Source organism: Orcinus orca, chromosome 21 (assembly GCF_937001465.1).
Source record: "Orcinus orca chromosome 21, mOrcOrc1.1, whole genome shotgun sequence".
In the NCBI taxonomy this organism is placed as follows: domain Eukaryota; kingdom Metazoa; phylum Chordata; class Mammalia; order Artiodactyla; family Delphinidae; genus Orcinus; species Orcinus orca.
Genome location: NC_064579.1, coordinates 22,266,487 through 22,289,893, shown reverse-complemented (window position 1 = coordinate 22,289,893; position 23,407 = coordinate 22,266,487). Strand labels below are relative to the sequence as shown.

Sequence of the window (23,407 nt, the reverse complement as noted above, 5' to 3'; positions counted from 1 at the left end):
CCCTTCCTTCCTCCCTCCCTGCTATAACTGGAGAAATAATTGTATAACACATCTGGACTAACCAATGAGTAAGTAGCCAGAAGCCAGCCATTCAGTTCTGCAAAAACTATAAAGCTGACCCAAAACTGGCTCAGGTCCCTGTCATCAGGGACAAAAGAGCCCAGTCTCCCGTCTGGCTCACTCTGGCTGGACACAGACCCACAGTGACTGTGCAGGAGCAGTGCACACACTGCCAGGGCGGCAGCCAGCCCTACTCTGCCTCGGCACAGTGTGCCACTATGAACTGTACTGTGCTTTTAATCAAAAATAAATCTCGTGTGACAGTTTATCTTATAGTTATTTTTTTCTTGGGGCAAATCCATGAGGAAAAGTCACCCAGCATGAGGGGACTAAACCCATGGCCTAATTCTTCAGAAGCGAAGCATAACATTAGAGAAGGCCTACACATCTGAATACGGATTTTTGAAGTTTTCATAAAAAAAAAATGGAGTATTTCTAGTGATATCAGAAGACGGTGGAATAGGAAACCCCACAGGGAAACCAACTTAACAACTACCTACAGCCCGAAAAGCCTTTATGAAAACTCCAGAAACCAGTTGAGAAGTTGCAGTACCCTGGCAAGTTCAAAGTCAAGAACCCACGTTGAAACAGGTAAGAGAAGCCATTTCACATCAACTGTGATAGCCCTTCTCCCAGAATTAAAGTCTCTAAGTATTATAAACGTGATGGGTTTTGGGGTGGGGTAAGGGTGAGAAGACTAAGACATGAGAGCTTGCCAAAATTCTAACCTTATTGGTGGGGAGTTGTAAATTCTATTTTTTTTAAAAAAAAAGTTATACAGGATTTTAAAACATCAAAAAGTAAAAAAAAATTTTTTTAAGTAAAAACAGTGGATCAGTACATTCTTCTAAATATATGGATAATTAAAATAAATGTAAATGGGCTAAAGTCAACAGGTGGAATTCAAAGATGGACACTTTGGATTTTAAAAAGATTTTATAAGAAATAATAAAGTTTAAGGTGAGACAAAGGTTGGAAATAAAAGTTAAAAGAATATAAAATCTGGCAAATATTAGCAAAAGAAATCTAGTGACATATTAGTATCAGATAAAATAGATTTTAAGACAAAAAGCATTTTTAGGAATGGAAGGGGTCACTACATAAGGATAAAATGTTCAATCTAAAAGTGCATTTTTAAGGCTTCCCTGGTGGCGCAGTGGTTAAGAATCCGCCTGCCAATGCAGGGGACATGGGTTTGAGCCCTGGTCCAGGAAGATCCCACATGCCACGGAGCAACTGAGCCCGTGCACCACAACTACTGAGCCTGCGCTCTATAGCCTGCGAGCCACAACTACTGAGCCCACGTGCCACAACTACTGAAGCCCACGTGCCTAGAGGCCACGCACCGCAACGAAGAGTAGCCCCCACCTGCTGCAACCAGAGGAAGCCCACATGCAGCAACAAAGACCCAATACAGCCAAAAATAAAATAATAAAATAATAAATAAAAGAGCAATTTTAAACATGATGTCTTAATAAAATAATCTCTCTATATAAATAGCATAAATTGATAGAAGTACCAGGAAAAACTGAGTAATACTGATTCTACATAGATACAATAATTAGAGATTCTACATAGAACCACTAATTACAGCTTTCCCACAGATTATGTGCCAGGCCATAAAGGAAGCCTCAATATTTCAAAAATAGGTATCACCAGAGTCCATGAAATTTGACTGTAACTATTTAAGATGGAAGGTTAATACAAAAATATAAATTAAAAAGTCACATATTTGGACATACAAAAACGTACTACTTAATTCACAGGCTTAAAGAAAAAAATCATAATGGAAGTTTAAAAATATGCAAAACAGTGATAATGAAAATTCTACATACCAGAAGCTGTGGAGTGAGTAGAAGTGCTGTTTCCAGGGAAATTTATTAGGTACATATATCACAATATCAAAAGACTTACTTATACTCTAGGAGGATGTTCTCAAATGCAGACAAAACGACATCTAACTCCATGATGTCACTGGTTTTCTTTTCTTTTAAACACCAAATAGGTACACAGTCGGAAGTATCTACAACATTAGGATAAGTCAATTTAATATACTAATTATCAACAGTTTAGCTCTAGGTCCAGGGTTCTAAAAGCCTACAACGAAAGTAGTTCCACCAAATTGCTAAAAATAGCGAGAACTTTTGAAGAAGCACATGGGAGGAGACATGCTCACTTCTTCCTCTCCCGGTCAGTCTCACAAACCCCTGTCTGTACCTCACCCTCTAACTGCCGTCTGCTTGGTTCTCCCATTTCTGCTGAAGCAGCCTAAAGCACTGCTGCCTTTTAATTACCTTGCTGCGTCTTTACTTAACAGTCTGCTCTTATCTAACACTACTGGTGATTGAGATCTTTGTTAACTGTATTTTCATAGTTTTAATCTACCCGATAGGCCACTTCTAGGACACATAAAGGTTACTGAGTGTATTGATTCAGATAGCTGTAGGAATATAATAAGAGATTAACTAAACTATGGTACATTTGTGAACAAAATATTATACATTCATTAAAATGGTATTGTAGACTATTTAATGACAAGGACTTGAGCCCACTTAGTGTGAGAAAAGCTCAGTAAAAGAAATGAAGAGTAAAGACCAAAACACATGGTAGTTATTTTGTGGTGATGGAATTATAGGCGATTTTATCTTCCTTTCCATACCTTTGAAATTTTCTAAAATATTTTTATAATAAGAAAAATATAAAACTTATCTTTTAAAAGAACTGAAGAGAGAAAATGCTTTATTTTCCTCCCATTTTTCAATAAACTGTGTCAATAAAAAATGATGTAAAATAACATGGATGAATCTCAAAGTTATGCTGAGAGAAGCCTTCTATAAAAGAGTACATACTATGTTGTATGAAGAGTATATACTATGTTATGAAAAATTAAAATAGATTAATGAATAAGCGCTAAAGCAAGTATAATAAATTTTGACAGTAAAATCTAGGTAGTGGGTTTATGAATATATATTGTAAAATTCTTTGTCCTTTGTTGTATGTTGAAAGTTTTCATGTTGGGAAAATCAGTTACTCCAAAGTCACATATTTTTAACTTTTTAAAGTAACAATTTTATATACTTAAATTTACTACTTTATCAAATTAAGAAATGTATTTTTAAAAAATTCTTGAATGATTGACTATGTATAAAACACTATTATATACCCAAGTCTGTGGCTTCACTTCTTGGTTTCTTCCTTTTGCCACGAAACATCTTCTTTTTCTGAGTTTTCTTAAAAAAACAAAAAAAACCACAGCAAAGATTTTTATTTAAGAGGAGTTTCTCTTAAAACCAGAATTAAGACAGTATTATCAGACATTGTCAGTATTTTAGCTACAATTCTCATTTTGTTCTAAGTTAATAGTTAATTATATAAATTATCTAAATTAATATAAGGAAATGCTGAAAAAAATTAAACCACCTCAAGATAAAAAGTAATTAAAACTTTCAGTGGGTGCCTTGGAGGAAACTGAACTTTTATTATTTAAGATAATAATGTGTGGAATCAGCTCAACTTCTACTCCAAGCTAAGAGGAAGTAACAGCTTCTGAACTAGCCCTCTTGCCATAAACAGCCATAAAGTGGGGAGGGGTGGCACCTTCATTCAGGCATTGGACAACAGGCAAAACAAGCCTGAGAGACTCAGAAGGTGGACTCTGGCTGCCGGCCTTCCCGCACGCCTGGGGACAGCTGAGACAGCAGCACAGCAGGCCCAGTCCCAGCAGAGAGTGGTAACCCTTGTCCGCAGGAGGCAGAGACCTGCAGTAAGCTGCTCAGGGAGAAGGGCACAGGTCTGGGTGCGGGTCCCCGACAGCCCCTGACCGCCTACTCCACATGCGCGTGAGGCTACAGAGAGTATACTGGGACGTGGCCATCGTGGGATTAAGAACATAACAGGTAGTAACAAACAAGAAATTCTGGGGGAGATCAGATGGAGAAAATGCAGAGACCTCATTAACAACTAGTTAACAACTAGTTAACAGCTGTCTATCCAGCTGAGCTTGGGGAGAGACCACAACTTAGGGGTAAGAACGGTACCCTAGATCATGCAATATCAAACAGGGTGAAACTGTTCCCAAGAGGGCAGGCCAGAAACCCTCAGATAGTACAATGGTTTGTGACCCTCCAAAGTACCTAGTATATACACAGATACACAGTATATTTAGGATATTAAAATTTAAATGCGGGGGATGGTTAGGAAAAATGTCTAAAAAGGCTTCTTAGGGAGGACAACAATGGAAGAGCGTTGAGAAGCACTGCTCTAGAGTAAGGCCTACCCTAGACTCACCCTAACAAAGCCTAAAACCAATCTCTGGCCAGGTTCACCAGGGAGACAGACGGGAGGTGTGGTAAGCAAGATCCCCAATGACTTGGACAAGTCCCTCCCCTTGAGTGTGGGTGGCTCCTGTGAATATGATGGGATGGTCACTCCCTCGATTAGGTTATGTTTCATAAAAGGCCACTGCAGCAGACTGGAAAGATTCTCTGGCTAGCTCTGAAGATGTCAGCTGCCATGTTGTGAGAGGGCCACGTGACCAGGACCTAAGGGCAGAGTGACCCTGCTTTAACCAGAGAGAAAACAAGAACCTCAGGCCTACAACGGCAAGGATCAGAATTCTACCAATAGCTGCATGATCTTAGATGGGGACCCTGGGCCTCAGGTGAGATTTCAGTCCTGGCTGGCACCTTGACTCCAGCCTCTGAGACCCCGAGCAGGGAATCCAGCTAAGGTGAGCCTGGACTTCTGACCTATAGAAACCATGAGGTATAAATGTATGTTGTTTGAAGTCACAAAATTTGTGGTATTTTGTTATGCAGCTACTGAGAACTATTACAGAGGTTGAGTCCCACTGAGTTAGAGAGGCTTGGAAGACACCTTAGGCTTTCCACAGATTGGCCCTAACGAAGGATAAACCACACTACAGCAGTTCAAGATGATCAGCCAATAACTAAGATACCTATTAGAATGAAAGTCAGCATTCAGAAGAAGACACAACTCACAACCTCAACAACCTACCAACAATGTGCAATACACAAAAGGTGTCAGATTAAAAATGTTACACAAAAGATGTAACCTATAGTCAAGACAGAAAAAGTACTCAAAAGAAGCTGACCCTGAGACAGCCCAGATACAGTCATCCCTCAATATCCAAGGAAGATGGTTCCCGGATCCCCCATGGGGATCCGCTGATGTTCAAAGTCTCTTTTCTAAAATGGTGTAGTATTTGCATGTAACCTATATACATCCTCCTATAAACTTTACATCATCTCTAGATCACTTATAATACCTAATATGATGGAAATACTATGAAAAGAGTTGCTGGTGCCTGGCAAATCCAACTTTTGCTTTTCTGGAACTTTATGGAATTTTTTGTCAAATATTTCCAATCAGCGGTTGGTTGAATCTATGGATGTGGAACCTGCAGGTACAGAGGACTGATTCTACCTGACTTAGAAAACAAAGACCTTAAAGCAGCTGTTATAAATATGTCCAAAGAAGGAAATGATGGTCTTAATGATTATGCAGATAGGGAATCTCAGCCAAGAAGTAGAAACTATGGGGAAAAAAAAAAAGGAAATTCTGGAAATTCTAGAACCCAAAAGCATGCTACTGAAAAGGGAAAGTCACTGGGTGATGTTTTATTTCCTGTGGCTGCTATAATAAACGACCACAGCTTCGTGGCTTAAAACAACAGAAATTTCTTCTCCCACAGTTCTGGAGTTCAGAAGCCTGAAATCCATTTCAATGGGCCAAAATGAAGGTGCCGGCATATTATGACATATTAAAAGCTTGATTAAAAGATATTATATATTGATATGTCACGAATCTTAAAATAGGGGCTTCCCTGGTGGCGCAGCGGTTGAGGGTCCGCCTGCCAGTGCAGGGGACACAGATTCGAGCCCTGGTCTGGGAGGGTCCCACGTGCCGCGGAGCAGCTGAGCCCGTGCACCACGACTGCTGGGCCTGCGCTCTGGAGCCCACGAGCCACAACTGCTGGGCCTGCGCTCCATAACTATTGAGGCCCGCATGCCTGGAGCCTGTGCTCTGCAACGGGAGAGGCCGCCACAGTGAGAAGCCGGAGTACTGCAATGAAGAGTAGCCCACGCTCACCACAACTGGAGAAAGCCCGCGCGCAGCAACGAAGACCCAATGCAGCCAGTAAATAAATAAATAAAATTAAAAAAAAAAAGAATCTTAAAGTAGAATACATATGACCCAGAAATCTTATCATAGCAATTTCTTCTAAGGAAATGATCAAGGATGTGCATGAAGATTTAGCTAGAAAAGAAAATCATCAAAGCACTTACATTTTAAAAATTACAATTGCTCATTAGTAAGAGATTAAACTATGGCACGTTCATGAATGAAATGTCATGCATTTATTAAAATGGTATGTAGAATACTTAATGACAAGGATATGGTTCCACTTAGGGTGAGAAAAGCTCAATAAAGAATTGAAGAGTATAGACCAAAAAATGTGGTTATTTTATTTTTGGGGTGATGGAATTATAGGTGATTTTATCTGCCCGTCCATACCTTCCAAATTTTCTAAAATAAACTTATTTTTATAATAAGAAAAGTGTAAAACTTATCTTTTAAAAGAAGTGAAGGAAAAAGAGAAGATGCTTTGTTTTCCTCCTAGACATTTTCTATCAACTTTTTTTCTTTCCAAGGGGATAGCAGACACTCTCCTACCAGTTGACTTTCTGTTTCCAGGGTCTCTTTTTCAACAGAGGGCTTGGCACCAAAGGGTCTCACCTTTTTAAGCGTGACCGATTCAGCTGGTTTCTCTGAAGGTTCTGAAGATGCTGTAGCTGAAACAGCTTCACGTTGTGTACTTAAGTTCTCTGCTGGTTTAACTTTTCTTCTTACATCACTTTCTTCAGTGCTTTCAGATTCATCACTAATGGGCTTGAGTTTTCTTCTTGGCTATGTCAAGAAAACAGCATTACTGTTTTGAAAGTACAGATGCTTATCATTCCTGTTGTATTAGATAACCATGAAGTCCACATTTCTTATCTCTAAACTTCAAGACTGAACGCAATAGGAAGATGGCAACATGATGAGCGGATAGGACGAGAAACCTTGACTAAAGGGCTCCAAGCAGACGCTCCCAACAAATCACTCTGCCTTTGTAAACCACCATCTAAACACATTACACGAACACTATGAAAACTGACAAGGTACAAGGTACACAGGGATTTGAGATCTCTGTAATGAAAAACACTTCAGATATAAAAATATTTCATTTTTATTAAAAAATCTTCTAAAACATTATATACTCTTTATGAAAAATGTTGCTACAGAACATTTTCTCTATTTGCATCCAACTTAACTGGATATGAAATATCTTACAATTTAAGATAGGAGAACACGCCTACATACCTTTTTTGCACTAATTTTTACAGACTCATTTTCACTTGCTTCAACGTCAGAAGTGTCCGAACTGTACCAAAGAACAAACCATCAATATCTTGCACACATTTCATTTTTATTGACATATGTCTTCTAAATGCTGCTCCTCCAACACAAAAACAAGCTCGATTTATAAGGAGATTTCCCACCTGTCACGGGTGGGCCTGCCACCTTCCCAGATTTACTGGTCATCTCCCACACCTTCCCACACCCAGGCCACATCAGTTTAGTGCTGGCAGGCAAGTAAGTGTCCCGTAACTGCAGTACCTCATGGTCCTGTCTGAGAACCGCTCTTTTCTCCCCGTCACCACTCCCAGGTGTACGGGCCATCATCTGTACTAATCCACAGACACTAGGCCCATGCTCAGGGGATAGAAAAGGGAATACCTTCTTTCATCCTTTGAAAAGGAAAAAATAACCCTAAACTTCTGGTGAGAGTTCATTTTTTTCATTCAATTCAACAAACATTTATTTAACACCAACCTCAAAATGCAAGTACAAGGAATAAAATTACTTGAAAAATGAGGAGCCTTCCTTTAATGGGTTCACTGACTAGTAGGAAGGCCAAAGACAGTGAGTGCAGAGGAGATGTGGAGAAATGGCTGGGGAATCAGGAAACACATCACGGTTATGAGACTTGAGATGACTTTTGAGAACACTTTTCCAGGCCAAGAAACAAAGGGAAGGGGATTTAAGGAAGAAGGAAAAGTAAACATAAAAGCACAGGGGTGTAAAACAGCCTGGCCCGTTCGACGTACGGGAAGCAGAGTACAGAGCGAGTGTCTTGCTAAAGAGAAGCTAACACTATGGAAGAAGCCCAAGGCCAGGGCCGGGGAGGCTCCGAGGCAGCCAGAAGCGTCCTGCTCAGGCTTGCCTGTGCTTGGCTGCCGCGCCAGGGCGACCCTCGCGTGGCAGCCACTGCTGCCCGGCCTTCCCTTCAGAGCTGCCCACCACCTGGGGTCGGCCAGAGCTGTGAGAGCTGCGCTGCAGTCTGGGGCCATCTCTGCTCAATCCAGATTCTTCCACCTGTAACTTTCCCTGATGTTGCTAATAAATCTCTTCAATTCTCACTCTGCCTCAGGGTCTACTTACCCGAGGAGCCAGACAGACACAGGGGGCCCCCATACCACGCCTACAGGTTGGGGGTGAGGGAGCTAAGGCCCCCATGCTAGACACACGCACTGGAAGCGGGGGCAGGGGGTGGTGGTGGTGGTCGCACAGACGAAGGGACCAGCAGCAGGTGCCTGAGCCGTGGCCACAGGGAGGCGGAGGGTGTACGGAGAGAAGAAAAGCAGATTCTCAGGGAGTCACAGGCCAGAACAAAGGAGGCCGGTCAGAGAACAGAAGGTACCGGGAACGGTTCCCAGACAGCTCTGTGGGGTGACTGGGTGACAGCAGGACCATCAAGCTAGAGAACACCAAAGGAGCTTGTTGACACCAGACGAGGGAGGAACGATGGAGCTTGGTTTCGGCTTTGTTGAGCCCGAGGTGCCTATAGGCATCTAGGGAAACGTGGCCAAGGTGCAGGACAGTTGGGGCCTCGGGAGAGGCTGGGCAAGAGGGAGACCTGGGGTCAGCAGCTTATGGGTCGTTATAGCCACGAGAGGAAGACGGGGGAAGGTGGAGAGGAGAGGGTGAGAGCAGACTCACGGACACAGAAAGAGGAGAGGAGATCTGGGAACAAAGAACCTGACAGCCCTGGACAGGCCCGGGGGCCTGGCTGCTGATGCCGCCTGAGTCCTGGGGAACGCTGCCATGCGCTCCCTCTCTCCCCACCCGCGCCCCTCCCCGTGCATCCCTTCTGCCCGGACTTCCTTCTGTATCCATATATAAGCCCGGTCTAACCTACCCAAATAAAGTTTTTTGTCTGGACGTATCACACCACCAAAACCAAGATTACCAAGGACATCCACACTGTTAAACCGACCCATGTGTTCAGCCTTTCCGCGACTGGCGTTTGGTCCTCCTGAGGACACACACTTACTCACCACCTGCCCCGCCTCTCCCGAGCACAAACCCTCTCCTGGCTTCCTCCTTCCCCCTCTGGCCACTGGTCCTCTCTCTGCTTTGCAAGCTCCTTCTCCACCTGGACAGATGCCAGGCTTTCTTGCAGGGTGGTCCCAGGTCCCCGCCTCCTCTCGGCCCACCGTCTCTCCCTGGGAGCGCTCACCCATGCCTACACCTCCTGTACCAAACCACTTCAGTCTGAACTCCAGCTCAGCCCCTCCTGGGAACACCAGACCCAAGTACACAGCAGTCTCTCTAACATCTCCACACCAAGTTCATGACCGCCTCACGATGACAGGAGTACTCAATCTCCTAGGTAGCCCTGTCCTACTCAATGGCACAATCTCAATCCACTTACACGACAGAAAGCCAGGAGTTGTCCATGACAAATAGGATTAATTTCACCCATGTTCAGATGGTCACAGAAGTCAAGAAGAAAATGACCAACACTAGGAAAATGGAAAAAGGATATAAACAGCATGAAGAAATTCAAGGACCTGTGAAACATATAAGAGATGCTATTTAACTCAGTCATGAGAAAAACAAACTAGAACTAGACTGAGACAGCATATCGCACTGGCAAAACTCCAAGTCTGATACCACGCTGGTGGGAACGTGGCAGTAACTATGAAAACTGCTAACATATTTCATTTGACTGAGGATTTCCCTTATGAACACATTCCACAGAAATATAGGCACATATGTGAAAAATACAGGGACGTGTGTGAAACGGCATATGTGCCAGGTTACTGACTACGGCACTGCTGGTGACAGCAGAAGACTGGAAACAACCCAACTGCCTGTCGATCCAGGACTGGGGAAACAAACTATGCAAGATCCAAACTGTGGAAAACCTGCGACTGTGAACAGAAGAACGAGGAAGCTCCATATGCACTGATACGGAAAGATCTCCAAGATACAGAGAGCGGAAAAAGCCAGGTAGCAAGGTATCTTGCCTTTTCAAAAAAGGTTAAAACTCTGTATTCTTACTTTGATGTGCACAAAGAAACTGTGAAAAGACATATAAGAAATTAATAGTGGGGGAGAAGGAAGAAGTGGATGCAGGAGCTGGGTGATGGTGGAGAGGACGTAAAGACTATTATTAACATTTTAATATTTTTAAACCATGTGAATGTGTCACCTATTCAAAAATTCTTCTTGAAAAATTACATTCACCACCATTTAAAATGAACTGTGCGGTTTTCCAAATATTTGGCTTTTGTTACCAATTTCCAATAACAGCTCATAGAAAAACTGGAGTCTCCGAAATAAACAAGTACCATAAGGTTTCCCCAGTGCAGAGAACCTCAGAAAGATGTCCTCATCTAGATTTCTGCCCAAGTGGGATATTTGTTTTAAAAATACAGTTTTGTTACTTTCAAAATATAGTAACTAGAACTGACCTATTACCTAACAGAGGTCCTTAAGTCAAGGATTTGCTCTAGCTAATAATTTTTAGTTAGTACTGCAGCTACTGAAGACTTCTTCATTGTATGTGCTCTCGAGTTGCCTCTGTGGTGTCATTTTTACAGATTTTCCTGACTCAGGCCTCCACATAAATCTGAAAACTCAAATCAATGCAGTTTAGGGACCATGCAGCTGAAATTTACAACAGACTGCGTTTCCTTTGGGATTATCAGCTTCTCTTCCCTATTCCCACCCTGAACTAGAAAACATATCTTTTGTGACAATTAAGCATATTTGTAAATTAAAGGGACCTCTCAAAATCATCTAAAATTCTACACTCCTGAAACCTTTCCCCTCCTTGTTTTACCTCAAAGCTAAACCACCTTCACTGGTATGTTTTCTAGGATAATCAGGTGTCAGTTACAGTTATTATAAATAATGTCAATTACTGAAAAACTGCCTTTTCACGTCCCAGTCTTCTCGAGGGAAAACATAAGTTGGCTCAAAAGATCTTTAAAGAGTTTTGGTTTTATAAGCTTGTATCTTAAAGAACGCCTCAGAAATCCCATTAACCATGAGTAAACAGTTGCTTGAGATCCACCCGTACCTTCTTTTTGCTTCTTTTCCTTGAGGAGTTGAGGGGAGAGATGACCCGCAGTGCTTGGAGAATTCTTCCTCATCAGCATATATAGCAGTGCTGTGTAAAGGAGGGTCTACAAAAGATTTTTTTAAAAAGGGCATTCAGAAGTCTGGCTGTCTGAGCAGTATTCAAGTTTGTTCCTTTACACTGGAGTATAAAGCAACCTGTGTTTAAATGGCTAACAAAATCAAAACCAATTACATATGCTACTTATGATCTCACACCTCAACAAGAAAAAATGTAAACCACTTCACCAATAAATACATGGATAGTTAAGCTATAACCTTACTGTCCTTATATATCATATGGAAACTTTTAAATGAGCTAAAAGATAAACAGGAGGTCTGACATTCTTTCCTCACCTGATGGAGCATCACACATCTACCTGGGAGACACAGCATGAACAATAAACTCAGGTCTGGAGTGCTTGCCCCACTCCTGCAACTCCATTACCCCACCGAGTGCCTGGCGCAGGGTGGGCACTCGACATCTGTGGACGACTAGCCCTTTGGGGAGGGACACCAGTCCTTCCGCACTTCCCCTCCTCTCTCCTTTACTCTAGAGCCTTGAGCTAAGCGTAAAAAGTTAACTGGAATGGGGACTTGCCTGGTGGCACAGTGGTTAAGAATCCACCTGCTGATGCAGGGGACACGGGTTCGAGCCCTGGTCCTGGAAGATCCCACATGCCATGGAGCAACTAAGCCCGTGCGCCACAACCACTGAGCCTGCACTCCAGAGCCCGCGAGCCACAACTACTGAGCCCTCGAGCCACAACTACTGAAGCCCGCGCACCTAGAGCCCGTGTTCCGCAACAAGAGAAGCCACCGCAGTGAGAAGCCCGTGCACCGCAACAAAGAGTAGCCCCAACTAGAGAAAGTCTGTGCAGCAACGAAGACCCAACACAGCCAAAACTAAAAAAAAAAAAAAAAAAAAAAAAAAATAAGTTAACTGGAATGAAGATAAAGGAGATAATGGAGAAACGGAGATAAAGGAGAGGAGACCACATGGCCTTGGTGGGAGGATGCTCCTACCTGCTGAGGAAGACGGGGGTCACAGGAGAGGCCTCGGCAGCCTGGCCTGGGCTTGTGGCGGGGGAAGGAGAAGGCCACCAGCGTGGAGTGAATGGCTGCAGGGGCGCCTGGTAACGGCCAAGCACCCATCTCTTCACGCTCAGGCTTTAGCGTGCTGCACACATTTAAACGTTCTCAGATTTAAACGTTTCAGCTGCTTATATAATGAACATAGCAACTGCACAATTTTAAAGTTAGTAATATACTTTGTATTGGCCTCAACTAGGCAAAGGGCTTTATTTACTTTACTACTGGGAATAACAAGGGAAAAAAAGAAAACCAGACCAATTTTTAATCTCCATATGTAACCAGTCACACAAGCTGTACTCCTACTACTCAACAATAAAAAGTTAAATAACCTGATTTCAACCCAAGTAAAGGATGTGAACAGACACTTCTTCGAAGAAGATACAGGCGTACCTCGTTTTATTGCACTTTGCTTTATTGCGCTTTGCAGACACTGTGTTTTTTACAAATTGAAGGCTTGTGGCAACCCTGCATTGTCAGATGATGATTAGCAATAAAGTACTTTTTAATTAAGGAATGTATATTGTTTTTTACACATAATGCTATTGCACACTTAATAGATTACAGTGTAGTGTAAACATAACTTTTATACGCACTGGAAACCAAAGAATTCGTGACTCACTGTATTGCAATATTTGCTTTATTGCAGTGGTCTGGAACCGAACCCGCAGTATCTCCCAAGGTGTGCCTGCATACAAATGGCCAATAAGCGCACTGAAAAGATGCTCAACGTTAGTCATTAGGGGAATCCAACTCAAGACCACACTGAGATACTACCGCACATCCATGTGAATAGGTATTATTGAAAAAAACAGAGAGGGCTTCCCTGGTGGCGCAGTGGTTGAGAGTCCGCCTGCCGATGCAGGGCACACGGGTTCATGGCCCGGTCCGGGAAAATCCCACATGCCGCGAAGCGGCTGGGCCCGTGAGCCATGGCCGCTGAGCCTGCGCGTCTGGAGCCTGTGCTCCGCAACGGGAGAGGCCACAACAGTGAGAGGCCCGCGTACCGCAAAAAAAAAAAAAAGGAACTTCTGACACATGCTACAACATGGATGAACTTTAAAGACATAATGCTACATGAGAAAAAGGATACAAAAGTACAAATATTGTATGATTCCTCTCACACGAGTGGTCAAATTCATAGAAACAGAAAGCTAGAAGAGGGAGAGGGGAGCCAGGTGCCGTCGGCTATTGGGCAGAGTTTCATTCAGGGGAAGGAAAGGACAAAGTCCTGAGGACGGATGGGGTGATGGCTGCACGACGACGTACACACTTAACGCCACAGAACCAGACACCAAAATGATTAAAATGGTTAATTTTGTTATGTATATTTTACCACACAAACACAATGAGATACCATTTCATACCCATTAGGATGGCTAGAATCAAAAAGTCAGATAATAACAAGAGCTGATGAAGATGTGGAGCAACTGGAACCCTCATACATAGCTGGTGGGAATGCAAAGTGGTACAGCTGCCGTGTAAACACTTCCTCAAAACGCTGAAGCAGAATCACCACATGACTGAGGTGTACAGTTGGCCTCCATATCCATGGGTTCTGCATCCACAGATTCAACCAACCAGGGATTGAAAATATTTTGGGAAAAAAAAATTCCAGAGAGTTCCAAAAAGCAAAACTTGAATTTGCTGCACACAGGCAACTACTTACATAGCATTGCTATCGTATTAGGTATTATAAGTAACCCAGAGATGATTGATAGTGAACAGGAGGATGTGCATAGGTTATATGCAAACACTATGCCATCTTCTGTTTGTTTTTTGTTTTTTTTCCTGGCCACACCACGCACCATGTGGGATCTTAGTTCCCTGACCAGGGATTAAACCCGCACCTCCTGCATCGGCAGTGTGGAGTCTTAACCACTGGACCACCAGGCAAGTCCCCACTATGCCATTTTATATAAGGAACTTTAGCATCCTACGACTATGGTATCCACGGGGGGTCCTGGAACCAATCTCACATGGATACTGAGGGACGACTACATTCTCAAGAGACATAGAAACACATGTCCATACAAAAAACTGGAACATGAATGTTCACAGCAGGATAACTCATAATGGCCACAAAGTGAAAACAGTGCAAATGTACATCAACTGATGAATGGATAAAAAAAATGAGGTCTATCCACACAATGGATTATTGAACTATAAAAATTTTTAAGAATGAAGTACTGATACTACCACATAGATGAACCTTGCAAATACTACACTAAATGAAAGAAGCAAGTCACATATGACCACATACACAGTGTATGATTCTATTTAAATGAAATGTCCAGGATAGGCAGATCCATACAGACAGGAAGTAGATTTACGGTTGCCAAGGTCTGAGAAGAAGAATAGGGAGTGACTACTCCTGGGCATGGAGTTTCTTTCTGGGGTGATTAAAACGTTCTGGAATAGAAAATGGTGATGGCTGTACAATTTTGTGACTATACTAAAAGTGAATTGTACACCTTAAAAGGGTGAATTTTATGGCAAGTGAATTACATCTCAATTTTTTTTAATTATTTCTTTTAGATGAGTAGTTAAAACATTTTTATCAAGTCATAATAAAAGGGGTATTCTGGTAATGATTACTTTTCACCCTACAAAATGTACAATATTTTCTTTTATTAACAAAAATTAGACTAGAAATATTAGATGCCAAGTTAAAAATACGTGAGAAGTTGTATGTTTTCAAAATTCCCTTAAAACTTATTCTGGCAAAAAATGTCTGACTACTGCTGTTCTAGATGTGGGCGCACATGGCACATTCTGTATCATTTCTGGCCTCTAGAGTGGCCAGTGACACACTGACAGAAGCTGTCCCGTCTGGACAACTCACCCCTGGTCAGCAGGTACCAGTCCTGTCTTCCTAACACTCCAAGGAACACAGGTGAAGCTCTCCTGAAGCATCCTCTGCCTCAGTGTGTTTAAGAAAAGGAAAAATTATCCCTCTGCTCCTTCCTAAATTAAAGCCCCTTACCGAATGACTGCTGGAGGTATGAAGTGAGAAATATATTTTATATTCCTCTTGTTATAAAGGTCTACAACAGGTGTCCTAATGTGGCTGGCTTGTTGACAAATGCTACTAGGAGAGCTCCACTTTGACAACACTTAACAGAGTTCTTAGTTCCAACGTACCTAGAAGTGAGAAAAATTAATTCAAATTACCAAATACTCCCCAGAACATTGTATTCATGTGCAGACAACCTCGCTTTTGTATTTGAAGGCATTTGTATATGTTTATTAGTAACTAGCCTAAACGCTGTTGCCTGAACCACTTTAAAGATTTTAGGATAAAGATTTAAAATACTAACCAAAGGTTTCATAGGGTTCTTCATCTTTCTCATTTTCACCCAGCCTGCCAATGCTTGAGATCCCAGAATTATCAGGAAAATCAAATACATCGGTAGGCTTGTGCTTTTGGCCAGCTTCCTAAAAGTGAATAAAGTTCAAAGTCATTGAATTGGCCCTCCCAAAATGAACATTACAAAGCTGATTTACGTGGCAAGGATCCTCCCGCTATCACCGCTGCCTAAGTGAGCCTTCACACTCTTGGCGGGCAGAGGCTCTTCTGATCATCTGAGGCAGGGGTTGGGAAGCTCTTCTATGAAGGAACAGGGGGTAAACACAGCTGACCACTGAACAACGCAGGGCTCAGCGGCGCCCACCCTCTGCGCAGCCGAAAACCCCCGTGTGACTTTGCAGTCGGCCCTCCCGATCCGGGGTTCCACATCTGCGGTTTCAACTGCAGATAGTGTAGAACCTACTACTGAAAATAATCCGGGTAGAAGTGGACCCTCCCAGTTCAAGGGTCACCTGTATATTAGACTTTGCGGGCCTTGGGGACTGGTGCCACTACACAGCGCAGCCGTCGCAGTGTGAAAGCAGACAGTGGCAACGCAGAAAGAAGCGGCACGGCTGGGCTGCAATCCAGCTTTGTGTGGATACTGAAATTTGACTTTCATATTTTCACATGGCATGAGACACTCTTGACTTTGCTTCAGTCATTTAAAAATATAAAAACCACCCTTAGCTCGCAGGGCTTTACAAAACCAGCAGGCAGGCTAGATCCGGCCCACAGGCCACAGCCTGCCACTCCTGAGCCCGTGTGGGCCTCGCCCCAGACACATGCCCATGAAAGTTCCTAAACACAGAGGTTAAAAACTCCTGATTGCAGGAGAGAGACGAGGGCTTACAGGGCAATATACCAATAAGCCCCAGAAAGACTGCCCCTCAAATCCCAATGAAAGATAACATACAGAAAATGGAGAAACATCCACAGTAGCTCTAGAAAATGTGGAGGGCTGCGATTAACAGACAGGGAAATATGAGAAATCCTGGAAGATATGCAGGAGATGGAATAAAACTGAGAGACAAAACAGACACTCACAGAAATCCTGGAAGATATACAGGAGATGGAATAAAACTGAGAGACAAAACAGACACTACCACTCACAGACCCTCAGGGAAAAATGTTTCACGGAGTGTGTGTGGGTAGAACGAAGGCCAAAGAGGAGCTGACACCCTCCATCCTCCCCAAGCAGATGGGCCCGTGTAAGGCAGCTGCCTTCCCAAGGAGGGAAGAGGACCGGAAAGCTGAAGAAACCCTTCCAGAGAGGAAAAGGGCCCCCTCCAAACGGGAGGGGGTTAGGGGAGCAGAGGGGAGAGACCGTGCAAAAGAGAAAACCAGGGGAAGGGCACAGAGCAGGGAGAGCTCCCGACGCCCGGGCACCCCCAAGCAGGCACTGTCAGAGGTCGTTCATGTGAATTTCCAAGGCCAGTTGGACAAGCCGCTGGAAAATACTCTGAAGTGAGCTAGCCAGAGGGTTAAACAAATGCACCTGCCTTCCACAGACATTTACTCTAAGACTCCACCCTGAAGTAAAAATACCAGGCGAATGTGAAACTAAATGGAATATTATGAAATCAAACTGTGGAAAACTGTAACAACATGGAGAAATGGCTACAAGTGACAAAAGCAAAACACAGAACATTGTACAATTGTTCAACGATGTCGAAATGTCGAAATTATCCAAATGAAAATGAAACCAGCCTAGGCCCAGAAAAAGATTCAAAACGTTAGCAATGATCATTTTCTCCATTATACTGGAAAGAGTAGGAGGAAAAGGAATATGCTTTTTCACAAGAAAACACTGAGCTTACCAAGTCTACGAAACTGAGTCTCCTATAAAACGTTATTTTGTATTGTCAATTAGGAGAAAAATTATATTAAAATATAAAAAAGATAACTTACATCTTTCGTGGAATGTGTTCTTCCTACAGTGTTCTTTGAATATCTCGTACTAGGAAACAGCAAAAACACACACAAGAGTTAGGAAATACTTAAAAATAACTTGGGGAAACACCAGAATTACACCTCATCCAAGCATTTTCTTTCCAAACTACATTGCTTGTTAGCTGCACTAACAATGTGCACATGATGAAATTCAGGTAATGGCAAAATCCTTTTAGAAAGTAGAACCCGTATCTCACACACTGAGTTAAATTTTTTATAGGGCAACTCATAACACCTACGTATAAATAGCATAGCTCTGCCCTCAGGGACACAGAAAACTAACGCTGTCGTCATCCTTGTCCCTCAAGTCGCAATCAACAGCAATGGCTGGCGTTCTGCAGCAACGAGCAAGAGAGCTATCTCTCTTTCTCAGGCACTGGACCCCCGTTCCATCCGTGCCTGGCTCTCTTACACACATTTTCTCATTTAGCTCTGAAACAGTCCTCAAGGTAGAAGTGAATCCCACGTTCCAGATGTGTATTTGCCCAAAGCCACACGCGGCCAGGAAGGAGGGAAGCCTGCGTTAGCATCTGCATCAGTTCAAGCCCAGAGCTGCCCTCTTTCCGCCCTTCAGGCTCCCTCCAGTGGGCATTAGGATAAAAGGATAAAGTTGCGTACCTTCAACGGAGCTTAAAGTAAACAAGATATGACAATAGTGACCAGAAGAAAAAGTGGAAATATGTAAGGCAGGAAATAATCCAGCCAGGAACTATGCTTTGAGTATCCTCTGTGGTCCAGGCATGGTGCCAGGGCTGGGGGGATGCCCTACACCACCACGCACAGGCCCTGACTTTCAAAAGTGCCCTGCAGACACCTGTTAGCGGAGAGCAAAGTCCGTTTAGTGTCTGAACGAGTATTTCTTTGTGGAACAAGTATTTATTTGATATAATTCCAAACTTAGAGAAAAACTGAGAATACTCTAAGAAACTTCTGTATACCCTTTACCTGCTTCACCAACTGTTTACATTTTGTCTCACCTGCTTCCTGTGTGTCTGTGTATGGTAAACTGGGGACACTGCAGTGTGTCTTTCCTAAGAGGGTGTTACCTTGTGTAGTCACAGTACAACTTCCGAATCAGGAAATTTAACAGACATCATTATCTAATCTACAGTCCATATCCAAGTTTCATCAACTGCCCCATCATGTCCTTTAAGGTTTTCCCCCAGCATTTAAAAAAAATAAATACAAGAGAATATAAAACATAAGATTTCTTAAACCTTCGGTTTTATTATGTGTGTGCGTACATGCACGTTTGTGTACCCATTGTGATGTAAAACATCATTACTGTGAATTACAGTAAAAAAAAAAAAAAAAAGTTGGAAAACTGTTAGAGCAGTGGTTCTCAATCCTCAGGTATAGAATCACCTGGAGGGCTGGTAAAAACAAGACTGCTTGGCCCCAACTCCAGAGCTGCTGATTCAGGAAACCTGGGGTGGCCACTGGGAGTCTGCATGTCCAACAAGTTCCCGGTGGAACCACATTTGAAAACCACTGCTCTATTTGATTCTCAGACCCAAAAAAGAAGGTAGAGCAGATACTAGTTTTACGGCCTTTACGATTCTGGGGTTCAGAAAAGTTAAGTGACATCAGTGGTCACACAGCCAAGTGATAGGACGAGAAACCAGATCATACAACTTCTTAACCCACTCTTTCCACCCTTTCTTGTCTTGTCTGTGCTCAAAAAAGTGGTCAAGTTCCCTCCTCACCTTAGGCTAGGAGCAAGGTGAGGGTCCCAAAAGATGGAAACCTCGGTAATAACATACGTAAAATATTTTGGTGTATGCGCATTAGTGCATTTTAGGGGGAGGGATAAACAGATTTCAGGAGTCTCAAAGGCAAAAATGTTAATATGTACGCGTATACGTGTGTGGGGGGCGGAGGGAGGGAGGGAGAGAGAAAGAGAAAAAACCCCACTGGCCTATCAGATAAAGTTTCACTCTTGTCTGCTGAGTTTCAGGCCCCTTATTCTTTCCCAACCCTCCTCCCCACTGGCCACGGGAGCCTAGTCTCGTTTACTTAACTGCCCTGCTTCGTCCTGCTCCAGCCTGGCCCCTACGCTGTTTGGCTGCCTGCACCCTCACCCGCATCTACAAATGCACCTTCTCCAGACCGCCTTCCCACGGCCCAGGTGGAACTCCTAAGGCCTTGAGTACCAGCCGGAGCGCGAAGCACGCCGAGGCCCCTCCAGCCAGGACAACACAGGGCCTTAGATGCACTCCAGACGCCGCCAGCGAGACACGTGCCCATGAGTCCATGAAGAATAACATTTTAGAGAGCAGTTTTGTAACCTATTTTAAAATGCAAGCCCTTTTTGATTAAAAAAAAAAAATGCTTGACTCATCCCGGCTGGAGGCCCTCTTTAAGAAAAACAAGCGGCAGCTGGGGCCCCCGCGGCGGGAGATTTAGTTCAGCTTTACAGTCTGTGGTTTGTGTTACAAAAACAAGCAGGGTCTTGAAAATAAGAATACTGACTACCAGCCAGAGTGTAAGCGTCACTAGAACGTAATGTCTGGCAAGTAGTAGGCACTCATTATTTGTTAGTTTCAAAATATTTGGAGTCTACTTTAGGCTACACTCACCCACACAAAGTAATGCTGACACTAGCCAACGTCCTCTCCTCCCCGCCGGCCACGGTTTTAAACTGACTCCTTTAAACCTCACCGTAATCCTTCCAAGGTGGGAATATTATTATTCCCATTTTACCGACGGGGAAACCAAGGCCCTGAGAGGTTAGTCACTAGGACAAGTTGCACAGTGGCAGAGCCAGGGAGTACGAACAGCTCCGAGAGGCCTAACCCCCAGCCCGGCGCCCCGAGACGCCACAGCACTTACCCCGAGCGCCGCACTTGCCGCGGCGGGGCCATCTCAGCCTACCGCTCACTGCGCCGGCGCAGCTCCGAAGTTCCCGCCAAACCCCGCGCTGCTTCCAGCGGCCAATCCGGGCCGAGCACGCGGGCACGCCCCCTCCCGAGCTTGCTTCCTACAGGGCCAGGGCTCCTCCCCGTCCTAGAGCGCGAGAGAAAACTCGGCCTGGCACAGCGCGAAAGCGGCGCTGGAGTTTACGCCTTACAAGGAGTTCCTGACGGGTCCACGAGACGCAAAGGGTTTCCCGGGTTTTCCCTCACCCCACGTCCGCCGCGCAAGTTTTCCGCGCTCCTGAGCCGCCAGGGCCCGCCCCAGGGGGCGAGGAAGGGGAGGAGCGAGTGCCGGAAAGTCGGAGGGCGCTCTCCCGCGAGGGGCGGATCCAAACCCAGGGCGGGGCGCGCTGGGTGCTTAGGCGCCTGCGCAGTTGTCTAGTGTAATGCATTGGAAGTAGGCTTTGACTTTTACCCTGCTGCTGCCCTGAAGCAGTGGTGTGAGCTTGGCTTATTATTTCTACCCCAGTTTCTTCATTCGTAAATGGGGAGGGCCCCTTTTAATATTCTCTGATTCTTTGCTTTGTGTTTAAAAATGTACTATCCTGCAAAAGAATGATGTTGGACCTTTATCACACCATAAATAAAAATGAACTTAAAATGGATCAAAGACCTAATTGTAAGAGCTAAAACTCTTAGAAGAAAACATAGGGCAAAAGCTTCACGACATTGGACTTGGCAATGATTTCTTGGATGTGACAGCCAAAAGCACAGTTTGGGATGATGAAAAAGTTCTAGGTGGTTAATGGTGGATGGTTGCACAGCAGTGTGAATTACATAAGTAACTACACTAAGCTGTACAGTTAAAAATGGTTAAAATGCTGAACTTTATGTCATGTACAGTTACCACAATAAAAATTATTATATTTCATGCGTACTAAAGAATATAACATATAACGTAAAGATAAAAAGGAGCACCTATGTGCTCACCACTGGGTTAGGAAAGTAATAACGGTCATTCCTTCCACGGATAACCACTCTTCTGATTTTGTGTTTCTCATTCCCATGTTTTTCTACCTTGATATATCCCTAAATGATGTATTAATTATTGTATGTGGTTTTTTTTTTTGCGGTACGTGGGCCTCTCACTGTTGTGGCCTCTCCCGTTGTGGAGCACAGGCTCCGGAGGCGCAGGCTCAGCGGCCATGGCTCACAGGCCCAGCCGCCCCGCGGCATGTGGGATCTTCCCGCACCAGGGCACGAACCCGTGTCCCCTGCATCGGCAGGCGGACTCTCAACCACTGCGCCACCAGGGAAGCCTTATTGTATGTTTTTAAACTTTATATAAATTATATTTGGTATGTATTTTGGAAGTGCTGTTTCTTCCTCATGATTTTTAGGTTTTATCCACATTGATGCATGTAGCTGTCATTTATTCATTTTCACTGTCTTTGGAAGGCATTAAGTAAATACACCACATTTTATTAATCCATTCTCCCGTGTATGGAAACATCAGTTGTTTTCAGTCATTTTGCTGTTTGTTACCAGCAATGCCATGCTAAACATTCCTGTAAGTGTCTTGCAGGGCACATATCTAAGAGACAAGGATAGACTTAGTAGTACTGTTCCTGCCTCATGGGATAAAGACATTTTCAGCTTTATATGAGAATGCCAAGTTCTACGCACCGTTTTACAGACGGTACAATTTACAGCCCCATCAGCAGTGTATAAGAGCCCTATTGGCTCCACATACTTGTCAATACTTAGAATTTTCAAGACTTAAATATTTTTCCCTGACTAGCAAGTTGAAATGGTTTCCTATTGTGTTTTTGATTTGCATTTCCCTTAAGTTGATCATCTCTTCCTTGTTTATAGGTCCTTCCTGATTCCTCTTCAGTGAAATACCTGTTCACCCCATCCAGGAATCATTTGGGCAATTGCCACGGAAGAGTAAATCACCTGTGAGGATTTGAAGGTAGTTCCCCTCTGATGCATAGAAATAGGGTTCCTGGAATCACTGAAAGTTGTCACCGGTAAGAGTGTGGAAATATAGCTCCATTTCCCAGGAAAGGGGTTACAGTCAAACCTTTTGTGCTTGTACTTCTTGTCTTTCTGTTAAGACAAGAAGAGGTTCAGCACTCTGGATGGCAGTAAAATCTCAGCCCAAGTAGGTTTAAATGATAAAGGAATTTATGAGCTCGTGTCCCTGAAAAGTCCAGCGGTAGGATGGCTGTCCAGCTCACTTGGATCTAGAGGCTGGAGAAGCCATCAGGGCTCTGAATCCATTTCCCTGCTCCTCTTGGGCCTCAGCTTTTTCCTCAGCCTGGGTCCTGCCATCATCATCCCCATCCCCATCATCATTGCCTGGACTTACTGAGCATTTACCATGATCCAGGCATCGTTCCAAGTGCTTAGTATAATGAAGCCATTTAACCCTCTCAATAACCCTCTGTGGTAGGCGCCAGAATCCCACTGCGCATATGGGGAAACTAAGGAGCAGCCCCACAGGGGGTAAGTGACTGCGGCTACACAAGATCTGAGGATTCTGGCCCAGAGCCTGCACCTGGCGCTCTTCCAAGTCTCCCTCGGAATTCCACCCTTCAGAGAAAGAGAGCAGCTATGT

At 43.8% G+C, this 23,407-nt stretch overlaps 1 protein-coding gene across 2 annotated transcripts in view; it reads right to left on the bottom strand.

Annotated features, from left to right (window-relative positions):
* CENPU (centromere protein U) overlaps window positions 1–21,088 on the bottom strand; it is a 32,980-nt gene extending 11,892 nt beyond the window's left edge. The window contains exons 1-8 of one of the 2 annotated variants that reach the window (XM_033409297.2): window positions 20,762–21,088; window positions 17,888–17,936; window positions 15,948–16,065; window positions 11,498–11,603; window positions 7,447–7,507; window positions 6,757–6,990; window positions 3,224–3,290; window positions 1,975–2,083 (exon numbers count right to left, since the gene is read on the bottom strand). In XM_033409297.2, coding sequence (XP_033265188.1) covers window positions 1,975–2,083; window positions 3,224–3,290; window positions 6,757–6,990; window positions 7,447–7,507; window positions 11,498–11,603; window positions 15,948–16,065; window positions 17,888–17,936; window positions 20,762–20,793 — 776 coding nt within the window. In that variant the 5' untranslated portion in view covers window positions 20,794–21,088. The remainder of the gene's footprint in view (window positions 1–1,974; window positions 2,084–3,223; window positions 3,291–6,756; window positions 6,991–7,446; window positions 7,508–11,497; window positions 11,604–15,947; window positions 16,066–17,887; window positions 17,937–20,761) is intronic. The other variant, XM_033409298.2, reaches the window with a different exon arrangement.
* Between the last annotated feature and the right edge of the window lie 2,319 nt (window positions 21,089–23,407).